At 47.2% G+C, this 14201-nt stretch overlaps 1 protein-coding gene across 1 annotated transcript in view; it reads left to right on the forward strand.

Annotated features, from left to right (window-relative positions):
• The window catches only part of LOC147642321 (U-box domain-containing protein 35-like), a 57870-nt gene that overhangs the window by 26265 nt on the left and 17404 nt on the right, over positions 1 to 14201 (forward strand). Inside the window, exons 2-4 of the mRNA XM_086805121.1 lie at positions 7076 to 7197; positions 7280 to 7401; positions 7535 to 7713. Coding sequence (XP_086661247.1) covers positions 7076 to 7197; positions 7280 to 7401; positions 7535 to 7713 — 423 coding nt within the window. The remainder of the gene's footprint in view (positions 1 to 7075; positions 7198 to 7279; positions 7402 to 7534; positions 7714 to 14201) is intronic.

Genomic DNA, 14201 nt, shown 5'->3' on the forward strand with positions numbered 1-14201 from the left:
GGAGGAGAGGGGGGCACTGCGGGGGATGGAGGGGGCACATGCGTAAAGGTGTGTGCCGACTGGGTGGGCAGGGAGAGGGCTGCAAGCAGGCAAGCGTTGACGGGGTTGGGCGGGGGGCGGGGGAGGTGCCAAATGCGACGGGTTAAGAGGTACAGGTAGCGCAGAACGTCGGAGGGGGGCGCTCGTAGATCCACATACCAACTCTTTGATCTTGAATAGAATCGGCTCTTTTGTTTAAGATGTTCTTGTCCATGTGTTTTTTTTCTTCCGTTGAGCTGATCTTGCTAATAGTTAACCATTCCACCGCCCAAAGCCGCTTTTCCTCCCCGCCGATAGGCGCATTGTCACCATTTGGTCCCTTCACCAATCTTGACCAGTGTTTTACACACTAAGCGGAGCCAAGGGGTGAACAGGGATTTCCACAAATGCAAGGAAGATCTGTTAAGGAACACAGAGTGGCAGACACCTGTGTTAGGCTAGGGTTTGGCACAGAATATGTTTGGAAGACTTATACAGTTTTATCAGGTTCAAAGATGGACCACGGAACATTTATTCTATGGATTTTATTCATTTATATGGATTTATAGGGTTTATAAGCATATGTGTCCACACTCATTGAAGTTGGCCGACCAAATTTATAAGTGAGTATACACCAGAAGTGGACGATTTTAATTATAATCGGCCAAAATCCAGACTTTGAGCACTTGGATGCATGGAAAAGCTACACAAGTTGCTATTATGAGTAGAGGACAAGGCTAGACAAGCTGCACTGTCACTAATCGGGGACCCGGAGCAATAGACATACACTTCAAATACCAGACAGAGCTTTGAAAACACAGCTGAAGAAACACAAATAAAATAATGACACCACATTGAGCCGGAACAGCCGGCCCCCCGTAGGTAACTCCTCCATTAATTCAAAGAAGCTTTTACAAGATTTCCAAGGTGCGGGTGCCTTATGCACCGGATTTCCACAACTCTGCAGTGAGATTCGTACGGAGCTTTTCTATCAAACTCCATGTTCTAAACAGTCCATAAAACAGCCCCGAACTCCATGCCAAAACAGCCCCAAAACGGAGCCTCAAATCAGCCCCAAAAGAGCTCTCAAAACTGTCCCAGATTCCTCCAAAACAGCCCCAAAAGTGTGGGCAGAAGGGGGGCGATGAAGAGAGAAAAGCACACAACAATCACCGTCCTCGCAAGCGTTACCCTTGCACATGGAGGTCTGTCGAAGAAGAATGCCTTGGTCTTCAAGAAGGTCTGAAAAACAACGCGTTTTTCGCGATGAAGCTCTTCAAAAAATCACCCAACGCGTTTTTCGCGATGAAGCTCTTCAAAAATCACCCACGCTATCACCGTCTATGCATGGGCCACTTGAGAAACACCTCTGCACCCAAAAGAACACACTTTCATCGGGAAGATCCATGCTGTCCAGCCCTGAATCTCTGTTTTCAGCCCTACAGACGACTCTCAGAAGGTTGCCTATGCCTGTAGCATGCACCCCGAGGTTGTGAGACCACGCGTCCACGATAGGTACTGCTGTACAGCCTGTTTGTACGCTGTCGAACAGATAAAAAAGCACACAAAAGAGGCCCAAATCAGCGCCAGAGGGAGCAGGCACCAGAGAAGGAAGTGCCTCTGCCCTGCTCATGCACAAAACCTTGTGACCAGCCCTGAGGAGCGCCTGTAGCAAGTTGGTCTGCCCCAAAAGAGATGCGCTAGATTTTCCATAAAGGAGTGTGTGGATCAAGCCAGTTCTCACCAGAAATTGTAGGCATATGCTCACTTGTAGTAGTGCTACGTATGAACAGGGCTTAACCAAGGGCACTTTTCCCATGTGGTTTTTCCCCTTGGATATCAAGTGTGAAAGGACACTCTATCCATATAACTTTTGTACTTGTATATTATATGGATGTGGCTCACATGCAAGGGTTGACTTGCATTTGTGATCACCACACACTTTGTGTCTTGCTCTCTCTCTCTCTCTCTCTCTCTCTCAACATCAAATCATTCACACCACCATTGAGGAGGAGAAGATGAGGCATGCCCACCGCCTCACCATTCGAGTCACAGGTATAGCCGAGACACCCAACTCCACTCCCGAGAAAGATGGACAGCTTCTATGCATGAAGATACGCTATAGGGAAGAGGACCCTCTCCCCTTCACCAAAGCATGGAGAGTCGGAAAAGAGGACCCTCTCCCCTTCACCAAAGCATGGAGAGTCGGAAAAGACTCAACACGCAAGCGAGCCCTCATCCTACAGTTTACAGGAGAGACGGAGAGGGTCACCTTCATGAGGAAGAGGGTCATACTACGAGGCTTAGAGGGAGCTCCTATTTTCTTGGATGATGATCTCACGAGGATGCAGCTAGAGCATAGGAGAGCTTGCATGCCACGAGTATTACACGCGAGGAGAGAAGGCAAGAAGGCCTTCTATCGAGATGGTCGGGTCATCATTGATGGCCGGCCCATGGATTAGCGGTTTGGGGCCTATGGGACACAGACCAGGCCACTGACAGAGATACACATGGCAGCATGGAACTGTAATGGTTCACTATGGGTGCAGCCTGGACGACTGGAGCATGTTATGGTGGAGAGAGACATCATACTTTTGACAGAGACACATCAGAGCCCAGAGAGAGGGCTACCTCGAGTAGAGGGATTCCAGTGGGAGTCAGCATACAGGAAGACCACACGCCAGGGTACCTCGAGAGGGTCGGGGGGAGTAGCAGTTCTATTCAGACGAGAGCTACAGGGGAGACTGATAGTGGTAGCACAGGATCCAGAGGTCAGATACATGTGGATCAGCTTACAGCCCTCACAGGATAGGGTTATATACATAGCCTTATGTTACTTTCCTCCATCAGGATCCTCCTATGTCATTAGAGAGGACATGCCACAGGAGGAGACAGGAGCCTCGCCATACACTTGTCTGTCAGAGGAGATTATGCATTATTCTACACTAGGGGAAGTATTTCTTTCAATGCCCACACACAGAGCAGACAATGTGAGGTGTATGACTATGATGACATGGAGATCCTCCACCCTGTGCATCCAGAGGAGATAGGGGCTAGTCGGGCATCAGAGGACATTGGATCAGACAGAGGACATTATGGGGACCACTTACTAGAGTTGGGAGCCAGGCATCGTCTCTTTATTTATAACGGGATGCTACAGTGGCCAGGATCAGGAGGGCTGACATGCTTCCCACATGGGGGTCATACACGGACCACAGGCACGGTGGTCCCCCACGCTATTTGGGTTATACATTGCTGAGGTGGCTGACTTCATTGTTTTTGTCAGTAGAGATGTGGTATTTGCTGAAAATTCAGTTTAGCCCATGTACAGCTTGTATAAAAGTAATGATATAGGCATACAATTTGATGGGCTATTACCCATTGCAATTAGGGGGGATTCTGATCAGCTAGCCCCTACACAAGAAAATCCTCATGCAGAACACGTGGAGCAACCAGCAATTCAGCCCCCTTCTATGGAAGAAGTGGAAGATCTTGTCAGGGAAGAGCAAACAGCCATAAACACAGCCAAGATGGTTGCTAAAAACTTTGCAAGATAGCAAACTTGCAGCTCCACTAACAGGTAGAACAAGGGCTAGTTCTAGCCATGCATTGAATATGCATCATGGGGAGTCTGCATTAGCCATGGGTGGTCTCTTTGATTTAGAAGAGCCTTCTTCTTATGAAAAAGCACAGGAGAATGAGCACTGGGTGCAAGCCATGTAGGATGAAATCTCTTCTATCATGAAGAACAATACTTGGGATCTTGTGGACTTGCCGAAAGGCAAGAATGTCATTGGAACAAAGTGGGTGTACAAAGTCAAAAGGAACTCTGATGGTAACGTTGACAGGTACAAAGCAAGACTTGTGGGTAAAGACTATTCTCATAAAAAGGGAATAGATTATTAGGAGGGTTTTGCTTCTACTTCGAGAATGACTACAATCCTATCAGTGATTGCATTGGCTGCACATAAAGGATGGAAAGTGCATCAATTGGACATCAAAACTGTATTCTTAAATGGGGATTACAGGAGGAAGTATATGTAAATCAGCCCATTGGTTTTGTATGTCCTGGTGAGGAACATAAAGTATGGAGGTTACACAAAGCATTGTATGGGTTAAAGCAAGCTCCAAGAGTTTAGTATGATAAAATACATGCTCATCTAACCAACCAAAGTTATGTGAATAGTCCAACTGAAAGCACATTGTATGTGAAGAAAACTGGTGCCAATATTCTCATAGTTATCTTGTATGTAGATGACATGCTCATAATAGGGACTACCAAAGAACAAATATTTCAAGGCTGATTTGAAAGCTGAATTTGATATGTCAAATTTGGGGCCTTTACACTACTACCTTGGCATACAGTTTATGCATAGAGATGATGGCATTGTTATGCAGCAAACTAAGTACATAAAAAGTTACTAAAAAGGTTTCACATGGAAGAATGTAAGCCAATTTCTACTCCAGTAGAACTAGGTGTACGGCTTACTATGCATGATATTAGTGAGCCTTTTGAGGCCGGCATTTACAGCCAGGCAGTGGGATGCCTCATTTACTTGTGTAACACGAGGCCTGAGGTTTTTGGGGTGTCTTTGTTGAGCAAATTCATGCACAACCCAAGCACAAAGCATTGGCAAGTAATCAAACGCATTTTCCGTTATCTTCAGGGTACCTTGGATCTTGGTTTGTTCTATCTCGAGAGGGGCTGCTTGCAACTTTATGCATGTAGTGATTCAGATTGGGTTGGTGATTATGATACCAGGCAATCCACCAGTGGGAATTGTTTTTTTCCTTGGTAGTTCATGCATATCGTGGTTGAGCAAAAAGCAACCCACTGTTGCCACATCTACTTGTGAGGCTGAGTACAGGGCAGTCTTCACAGCTATAGTAAATTGTGTATGGTTGAGGAGATTATTGGTCGATCTTCGTGAGTGTCAGCAGACACCCACCACCATTCTCACTGATGGCCAGAGTGCTATGGCCGTGGCACAAAATCCCGTATTTCACACACGTACCAAGCACATTGAGATTCATTATCACTATGTCAAAGGGAGGCTACATGCAAGGGAGATCAGTTTGTCCTACTGCCCTACACAGGATAATGTTGCAGTTCTGTTCACAAAGGCTTTACCTCGAGAGAAGTTTGAAGCTTTCCGCAAAGCTTTGGACTTACTCTCATACAGTGAGTGATCTGCTACCTTGTATAGGTTCACACTTACACTATAGGGGGGATTTGTAGGCATATGCTCACTTGTAGTAGTGCTACGTGTGAACAAGGCTTAACCAAGGGCACTTTTTCCCATGTGGTTTTTCCCCTTGGATATCGAGTGTGAAAGACTCTATCCATATAACTTTTGTATTATATGGATGTGGCTCACATGCAAGGGTTGACTTGCATTTGTGATCACCACACTCTCTCTCTCTCTCTCTCTCTCTCTCTCTCTTTGTGTGAGCTTCTTGTTTCTGCAGCTAACCCTAATCTGCAGGAAACCCTAATCTGTGTGTGAGTGTGTGAGTCCCAACAAGAATAACCCTATCCTCTCAAAAATATCAGTTCTAGCCTTGTTAAGTAACTCGTGTAGCTTGTCTGGCCATGTCCTGCTCAAAATAGCAACTCGTGTAGCTTTTCCACGCATTGAGGTGCCCAAAGTCTGGGTTTTGGCGGGTTATCATTAAAATAGTCCAGTTCTGGTGTGTACTCACTTATAAATTTGGCCGACCAACTTTAGTGAGTGTGGACACATATGCTTATAAACCTTATAAATCCATATAAATGAATAAAATCCATAGAATTAATGTTTTGTGGTCCATCTTTGAACCTAAAAAGCTGTATAAGTCTTCCAAACATATTCTGTGCCAAACCCTGGCCTAACCACAGGTGTTTGCCACTTTGTGTTCCTTAACAGATCTTCCCTGCATTTGTGGAAATCCCCGTTCACACATTGTCTCCGCTCAGTCTGTGAAACACTAGTCAAGAATGGTGAAAGGACTAAATGGTGACACGTATCTTCAGCAGCCGCACTGAGCCACGCACCAATGGGGTGCCTAACCCCTGACCTCCCGGTCAAGAGGCACAAACACATGCCAGTGGGCTACGAGCCCATTGGCTGTTCTTGTCCATGTTTGTGCTACGTACAACATTTGAAAGAAAACCACTAGAGTTTCTTACTGGAGGGGATATTTGTGAGTGCGATGTTGATGGACATGCTCCACAACCTTAGGGGATCTTGGGCATGTATTCCTTGGGACTCTAGGATGCTGCAAGGACCAACCTTTGGTGTGGGTGATATTATTTTTCCACCATTGCCCTCGCCCCCCGTGGGCCTAGTGTAGCCTTCTACAAGAATAATAAGTCATAGAGGGAGCCACCCTTTGCTTGAATTTTCTTGATTCACACTGTAGAGTTTATTGAGAAACTTGAAATTTGCAAGTTGGGACTGATTAGGATGGATAGTGATTTATTAGGCTCATTATTTTATGACAAGATAATGACAAAGCAAGAGAGTTTATCCAACACACAATTTTCATAGATGGGGGGCCTTTAAATAGGCTGGAGTACATCATCATTAGCCCATGGCTTAGCTTAATCTTTGCCTAATCATGCCCTAAATCATCTCCCTTGATTCTAGGTCTGCCTCCCCTTGATTTGAGGCCCATTTAATGCTGATTGAAGACTTTTGTGCACTCCACTTGCCCATTTGAAGTTCACTTCTGTTTCTAGTGAATTCTCTAGCCAGGTTTATCTTTACAGTGCCTCTGAACATTTACGAGTGTGACTCTGGTTATGCCTTAGCAATATTTCTTCTCTAAGGTGCATACTACCCCCCATTTCTAAGTACCCTGCATCACTTATTTCTAACAGAGAATGCTGACAGGCTTACCTTTCTGGTTTACTAGTAGAAGAATCCCTTTTTTATGGAAAATACTATTACTTTCCTCCAATACCCTTAATGTTTAGCAATTCTCTGTGTTTATTTGTTGTGGATTCACTTCAATTTAGTGGCAAGTGTTCTACCATTCTGAGAGGCTGATCTACTGGCATTTTTGAACAAAACAGTGGGCAATTTTGTTCCGGTGGGCCAAGTAAGCCCAGAAATTGTGTCTGCATTCATGAAAGATATCCAATCAAAAACTGAGCAACAGCTGAAAGCTCATCAGGAGCTTTGTGATGCGTGGAAGGTAATGTTGTCTATGTTAAGGTTTCCTTTTCTTTTTAATGCCACTTCTTTATATCAGTATAAATTCACACTTTTTTACATAGGTGCAAGCGGAGTTTGTTATAGTTGAAAGTGACACGGTAGCAAAGGCACTTCTTGACCAGGTTTCCAGATTAAAGGTGAAGAAATTTATCATAGGAACGTCAACTTGCAGTGCTATTATAAGGTAATGGAGATCTTCTAACACACAGCAGGCACAGGCCAGGACACATTCACATGCACATCACAAATAATTTAAGGAAGCTTATGGAAAGACACACTTTATGAATAGTCCTGACTAGTACCCTATTGTATTCCAGGAGACTGAAGGGGGGCAGTATACCAGAGTTTGTTGCAAGGCATGCTTCGATATCCTGTTCGGTCCTTGTTGTATCCAAAGGCAAGCTTGTTTCTGTTAAAGAATCAAGACGAATCTCCTTTTCACCATCTGCGTCAGACTTCAATGCTCAATTATGTTCAAATGACTGCACTTCTAGTGGTATTGTTCTGAGACCTTAAATTATGTCATGGCATACATGTTTGTTTTCACTCCAAACTGTTTTTTTCTCAAACCAGTGTTTGCCATTCAAAGTTTTTTCACTACCAAAGGACTTTTAGCTGCTCAACTCTTTGACAGTTTGTCAGTAATTTAGGAAGCACTAATCAAAATCCTAATAAGCTCACCCTCTGAGGAGGGGGGTCTTTCTTAAAAACGGATGTTTTCTGCTGGTGTCTACTCCCTGCAAAGCCGGGTAAAGCCAACCGTCAGAGACCCTGTCTGCAGTATGTTGTGTTTTCCAAACTGGGTGCAACCAAATGAAAGGAGGAAACTATGTGGATTGGGCTCTGCTATGTGGAGCAGATGAGCTAAAACTTTGCCAAACGCATGGACGAGGAAAGGCAACATGGGAGTTGCTGTCTGCTCTTTGATATGTTTAAAAAACTGTGCCCTCTGTATATAGTGGCCAGATGAAATGAGGTAACAATATGGAGTGGGATCTGCTATGTGAAGGAGGTGGGTTGCAAGCAGTGTATGCGGACAAGATATTTGGCACTATGCCTGCATGAGATGTAGATGCATAGAGATATACTCATGAAAGGTTATAGGAGACAGGGAAACTAGAACCAGACGCTACTCACATATTGTTAAAACATCTTCCCATCTTTGTTTAATACTGTATGGGAAATGCCTTCTTTGACAACCATCTGCAAGTAAGGAAAATAACTTGAAGTCTTCAAGGCTTCATGAGCTTCTCCTCGAATCCATTTAAAAAACAACAACATGGTTTGCTTTAGGGTGTTTGAAAACCCCATTTTGGGATTAACAAAAGCACTCTCTATTATACACACGAGAGTAGCAATAAGTGTTGTGGGCTCTGCTATGTGAAGCACGTGGGCTGCAAGCAGTGTATGGGGACAAATTATTTGACACTATGCCTGCATGAGATGTAGATGCATAGAGATACACTCATGAAAGGTTATAGGAGACAGGGAAACTAGAACCAGACGCTACTCACATATTGTTATTCTAGAATGTTGGCTAGCAGCAAACCAGAGAGCTAGATGCCGAGGACGGGACACGGGGATTTGATCAGAGCACTGCTCAAGAACCCAACAACAGGTGGGATCCTCTCCCTTCTGACCTCAAGACAACCAGCTACCTTTAATGCCTATGGATCACAGTTCACAAAACGAGAATTTCTCCAGAGGGGAATCCGTGACATTCTCTTTAGATGTCTGAAAGAAATCAGCACACAGCCCTATGAAATCAGCACACATCCCTATGAAAGAGACATGCTTCTTAGATGTGTGGAGGGAATGGCACACAGCCCTATGAAAGGCAAGATTCTGAATCCCCCTATGAAAGGCAAGATTCTGAATCCCCCTTTTTTTTTCCAGGAAAAAGATCCTTCTATTAGTTAACAAAAACTAGCCACGAAGGGCTAAATACAACCACGAAGGGCTAGATACAAACTTGCCTCCATGGACGGGGCGAGGATCAAAGATAACCACACAGGTGGTCTGTAGTGCCAATTGGGCTCACCACCTCTATCTGTGAGAAAAGGGCTACACCTCAAGAAGACTTTCCGCCACTTCTGCATGCGGTCAGAGCCACCCTGCAACTTCCCCCACTGGCTGCAGAGGGTATGAATGATGTCGAGCCAAATGCTCGTGATGGACTCTGTAGGTAGAGTGTGGGTGCCTTTGATGACTTCGCCACATCAAGCTCCCAAGATGTGCCAGGCTGCAATGCTGCTACAGATCTCCCATCTCTGGCACGAACCCGGAGTCCAATGATCAATAGATGGGGCTGGGACTCGTATTGCTGAAATGCAAAGGTGAGAGACTTGAAGGGCTAGACCCCACCTTCCTCATAAGCCATGACAAACACAGTGACAGTGCCCCAAGCGACAATGCTCCCCATGAAGTGATATGGCTCGAGGTCTTGTCCATCGTGAAAATGCAGAGAATCTATTGCCAAACCTGCCGAGCCTTCGGGCAATCCCAAGACAATGTCGCTGAGACTCCTGAGGGTGGCCACACCTCGGACAAGCTCCTGGTCGACCGCCAATGGCCAGCCACGTGCCAACCGCCAAAAACTCATGTGCCAGCAGCCAAAGAAAGAGGGTGATCTTTTGAGGCCGAAAATGATCCCGGAGCTTCTTCCAAAAATCCGAGAGAAACCGCTGTGAGAGGCCATGTGACTGCCAGTGTATTGCTGTTGCCGGGGTGCCCTCGACCTTGGGCATGTGGATCCTGCGGCCTAGAATGGGGTACCCAACGTCTCCTCCATGTTAGTAGGATCACGCCAAGTCCACTCCCCCCCGGGTCCCATTGGAGGCACGTGAGGGGCCGGCTCTGCCAAATCCATAAATGCCAGTCTCTCTCCCTGGTCACCTTGGCTGGAGGGGGAGTCAATGTGCCACTCATGTGCCTGAAACTTGATCACTCTCACCCTCTGTAAGGTGCATCCCCTTGAAGTCATCCAAAGGGGGCTCTGATCTCTCTAGTCTTCCAATCGAAAAATTGAGCAAAGCATAGCTCTCATCTGCGCCATGAACTACCAAGAGAATATCATGCCTAGTAAACACGCCCAGCCATTGCAGGAGGGTCAGTTCAGAGATAGGGGTCAACCACTCTTGAGGAATAGCAGAGTCGATGTCGAAGCTGGGTCCATCTCTACCACGAATCCCAGCCAGGCCTCTCTCCTAAGCCTTAGGGGGAAGTTGTGTGAATGCAAGCCAATCTCCAAGGGATCTGGCAGGTCATATGCTTAACGCTTCCCAGGATACATGAGGCCGGGCCCCCAACATGTGGCCACTGGGTAATTCTCCACATCTCCGGATAAGTATGCTGTTGTGGTGTCTGCAAACTCTAAGTCCAGCAGCTCCTCCTGAGTACGGATGGGGAGACGCAATCCTTGGAGCCCCGTCTCCTGAGCTAAGAGAAAACTGCTCATGGCCTTGGCGACAAATAGGAAGAGGTATGGTGCGAGTGGATACCTTGCCGGACCAAGCGAGAAAGGGGAAATCTGTCACCTCGGGCTCCCTGAATGAGAACCTGACTATGAGAGGCCGAGTAGAGGCCTACAACACCACGGATCCACTCCACTGGGAACCCCATTTGGTACATCGTGCCCTCCAGAAAACCCCAGGCAACTCTATCATAAGCTTTCTCAAAATCCAGAAGGAGCACAATGAGGTCCTATTGCCGCATCTTGGCCGAAGCTGTCGGCGCCTAGAAAGTGAAGATGTTGTCCAGAATGCTCCGATCTTGAAAAAAACATGCCTGAGTGCCATGGATCAAGTCGGGGAGGAAAGGTTGAAGTCTTCGACTAATGGCCTTGGTCAAAATCTTGTAGGCGGTCCCAAGGGGGCTGATGGGTCTCCATTGCTGAATCTCCAATTTGTCACCATCCTCTTTAGGAATCAAGTGAATCAGACCCTCTGACAGCCTCTCTGGCATGGCGCATGTAGTCATAATCTCGTTGAAGGCTGCTCAAAGGCCGCCTTCCATGAGATCCCAGTGGTGAAGAAAAAAGGAAACTAGAAGCCCGTCCACCCCCGGGCATTTGCCCCTAGGAAGAGCCGTCAAGGTCTTCGCCAGCTCCTCTACTGTAAAGGGAGTCAATAAAAAGGTCCGGAGAATGGGGGAAACCACCTCTCTCATGTGCCGCCAGACCCTCTCTCGCGCGTCCACCGCTTGTGAGGATAATGGGACACCCGTGAGGAGGGATTTGAAAAAATCCGAAATAACCAGAGCATGATCAGAGAAAGTAGCGCCTGCCAAGATACCAATCATGCCTCCGCGACCACAAGCCCACTCATCCACATAGAATCTGTCAAGTCGAGAGAGATTGGGATCGGTGCCCCTCCTGTCGTCAGACCGCGAGAAGCACAGACTCCCAAGGCTGCACCCGAACTCTGGCAAGTGCCAAGGGTCCTTTCCCCTAAGTGCCAGGATCAACTCCTAAGCAGAGTACACTGAGCCTGAGACTGAATCATGTTAAAGTCTCCGCCCATGTACCAAAAGTCAGCCTAAGGGAGGGACTGACGAATTGTACTCCAGAAGGTGGCTCTACCTGCAGTGACGTTTGGGGCATAAACATTGAGGAAGCCCACACAGTCCTCTCCAATCCTAATGGTAACACACTGAGCTCACCCAGTGACTATGACACCTGAGCCAACCACTGCCGGCAAGAGCTGCTCACTAACAGAAATACAAACTCCCCCTGCATCTTGGAGGGGCCAAAGGAGGGAGACCAAAAAGTGTGACTCTTGCTTGGTGTAATCTTCCCGTAGCGACGGGTACGCCCCTTGGAAAGATGGTGCTCCTGGAGGAAAAGAATGTCGATGGGTCTCCCAATTGTTGCTCTATGGAGCTCTCCTCGAAGGACACCTCACCTCTAAAAGCTTTGAGGCCCCCCCAAACCTTGAATGTTCCATGAGGCAATCCGCATATCAATCTCTGTGGGAGGTGGAACTATTGGAACTGCCCTCCATTCGAAGAGTCTTGGGCATGGGTTTCGATTGGGAGTAGTCACAGTCAGTCCTGGGATGAGGGCGCACGAGGTGGGCATGGTTCCTGTCCTCCATGTGTTGCCACTCTATCCGAGCTCGAGAGTAAGCATACTTTGAATTTCATCAATTGGAAGGTGGGTATCTTTAAGGGGGGGGAAGGGGTACTGCAACTGAGATATGAAGGAACACAAAGAACAGCACCTCAAGGCTGGAGGACACCACCTCTCCGTCCTGATAGCTATGGCCTCAGCCTCCTAGCTCCATCTGGGCCAGGGGCCAGAGATGGGTAAGCATGTCGGTGATGCGTTGATCATGAAGATGGTGCGAAAGCTGTACTGCCTGCCCCTGGATGGCGGCAACCACTAACTCCGAATCCCACTCCGTCTTTGGGGCTGCACTCAAGGTAAAGCAGAAGATCATGTCTCTGCCGCGGATGGCCTAGAATGATGGAACACCACACAAATCCGAATGAGAAGCTCAATCGGCCAGTACTGAACATAGGTCAGGTAGCAAACGTCTAGTCGGCCAGCAGAAGACAACAACCGACAACAAAAAAATAGTCCTCCCACATCCAACAAAACTGAGAAAAACACCATGGAAAGTGGGGAAAAATGGAGACACACCTAACTGGGCGAGCACACCCACAACAGAGGCCCTAGTGTGTAATGTACAGACAGGAGATTGCTAACACCCCCTCTCACCTCCTGGATGTAGAACCAATCCCAGTGAGTTGGAATGCTGCCGAAGCATAGCTTGAGGTAGAGACTTCGTGAAGAGGTCCGCCGCATTGTCCTCTGTCGAACAACAAACAAGCAAGATGTCACCAGTCAAAATCTTCTCATGAACAAAGTGATATTGTATCTCTATGTGCTTGGTCCGGGCATGGAAGACCGGGTTCCGAGCAATAGCTATACAGCTTTGGTTATCGCACTGGATGACCATGGGTTCCTTGTGTGGAAACCCAATCTCACCAAGCAACATCCGCAGCCACACAACCTCGCAAGTAGCACCACAAGCAGCCCGGTACTCTGCCTTTGTAAACGACAAGGCAATAGTTGGCTACCTCTTGCTGCTCCATGAAATGGCTCCTGAGCCAAGGGTAAATCCGTAGCCTGATGTAGATCTCCTTGTGTCTGTATCTCCTCCCCAATCTGAGTCATTCCAACCTTGGAGTCGGACTTCATCCGTCGTTCCCTCTCTAGTGTCATAGAAGAGTCCAAGATCCTTCATACCCTGCAAATACCGCAAGATCTGCAATCTTGCGTCCCAATGAGCCTTCAAAGGCGTCTGCATGAATGAGCTCAACCACCCCACGGGAAAGCTCAAGTCCAATTTGGTGTTTAGCAACCAAATCAATGAACCAACGAGCTTCCGATACAGAGAGGCATCAACCTGCTCACGAGGATCATTCATTGTGAGCTTCGTGTTCGGGTCCATCGGTGAAGTAATAGGCTTGCAGTTCTCCATCCCAAAGGACTCAAGCAACTCATGAACATACCGCTGTTGAGAGACAAAGAACCCCTGTGCTCCACATGACCGCCAGTGAGAATGAGATCATCCACATAAAGGATAATCAACGTGACCAAACCGCGTTCCCGAAAGAGATACAAGTTAGGATCTGCAACTGATCTCTAAAATCCTGTCCGTAGAAAGAAGGAATCAATCTTTTGATTCCAAGCCCTGGGAGCCTGCATAAGACCATACAAGGCCTTCCGCAACCTTTAAACCATCCCCTTTGATCCCGGAACCTCAAAGCCTTGAGGTTGCTCAACATATATGTCCTCCTGCAAGTCACCATTAAGGAACGCGGATTTTACATCCATCTGATATACGGGCCACTGTTGAGAAGAGGCAACAGCAAGAACAGTCCGAATCGTGGTCATCCTCGCTGTCGGTGTGCAAAGGTATCCTCATAGTCGATGCCAGGCCGTTGAGCATAACCCTGAGCCACAAGTTTGGCATTGTG

The sequence above is a fragment of the Cibotium barometz genome, chromosome 1 (genome assembly GCF_041138505.1).
Source record: "Cibotium barometz isolate CiBa-2024 chromosome 1, ASM4113850v1, whole genome shotgun sequence".
Lineage (NCBI taxonomy): Eukaryota > Viridiplantae > Streptophyta > Polypodiopsida > Cyatheales > Cibotiaceae > Cibotium > Cibotium barometz.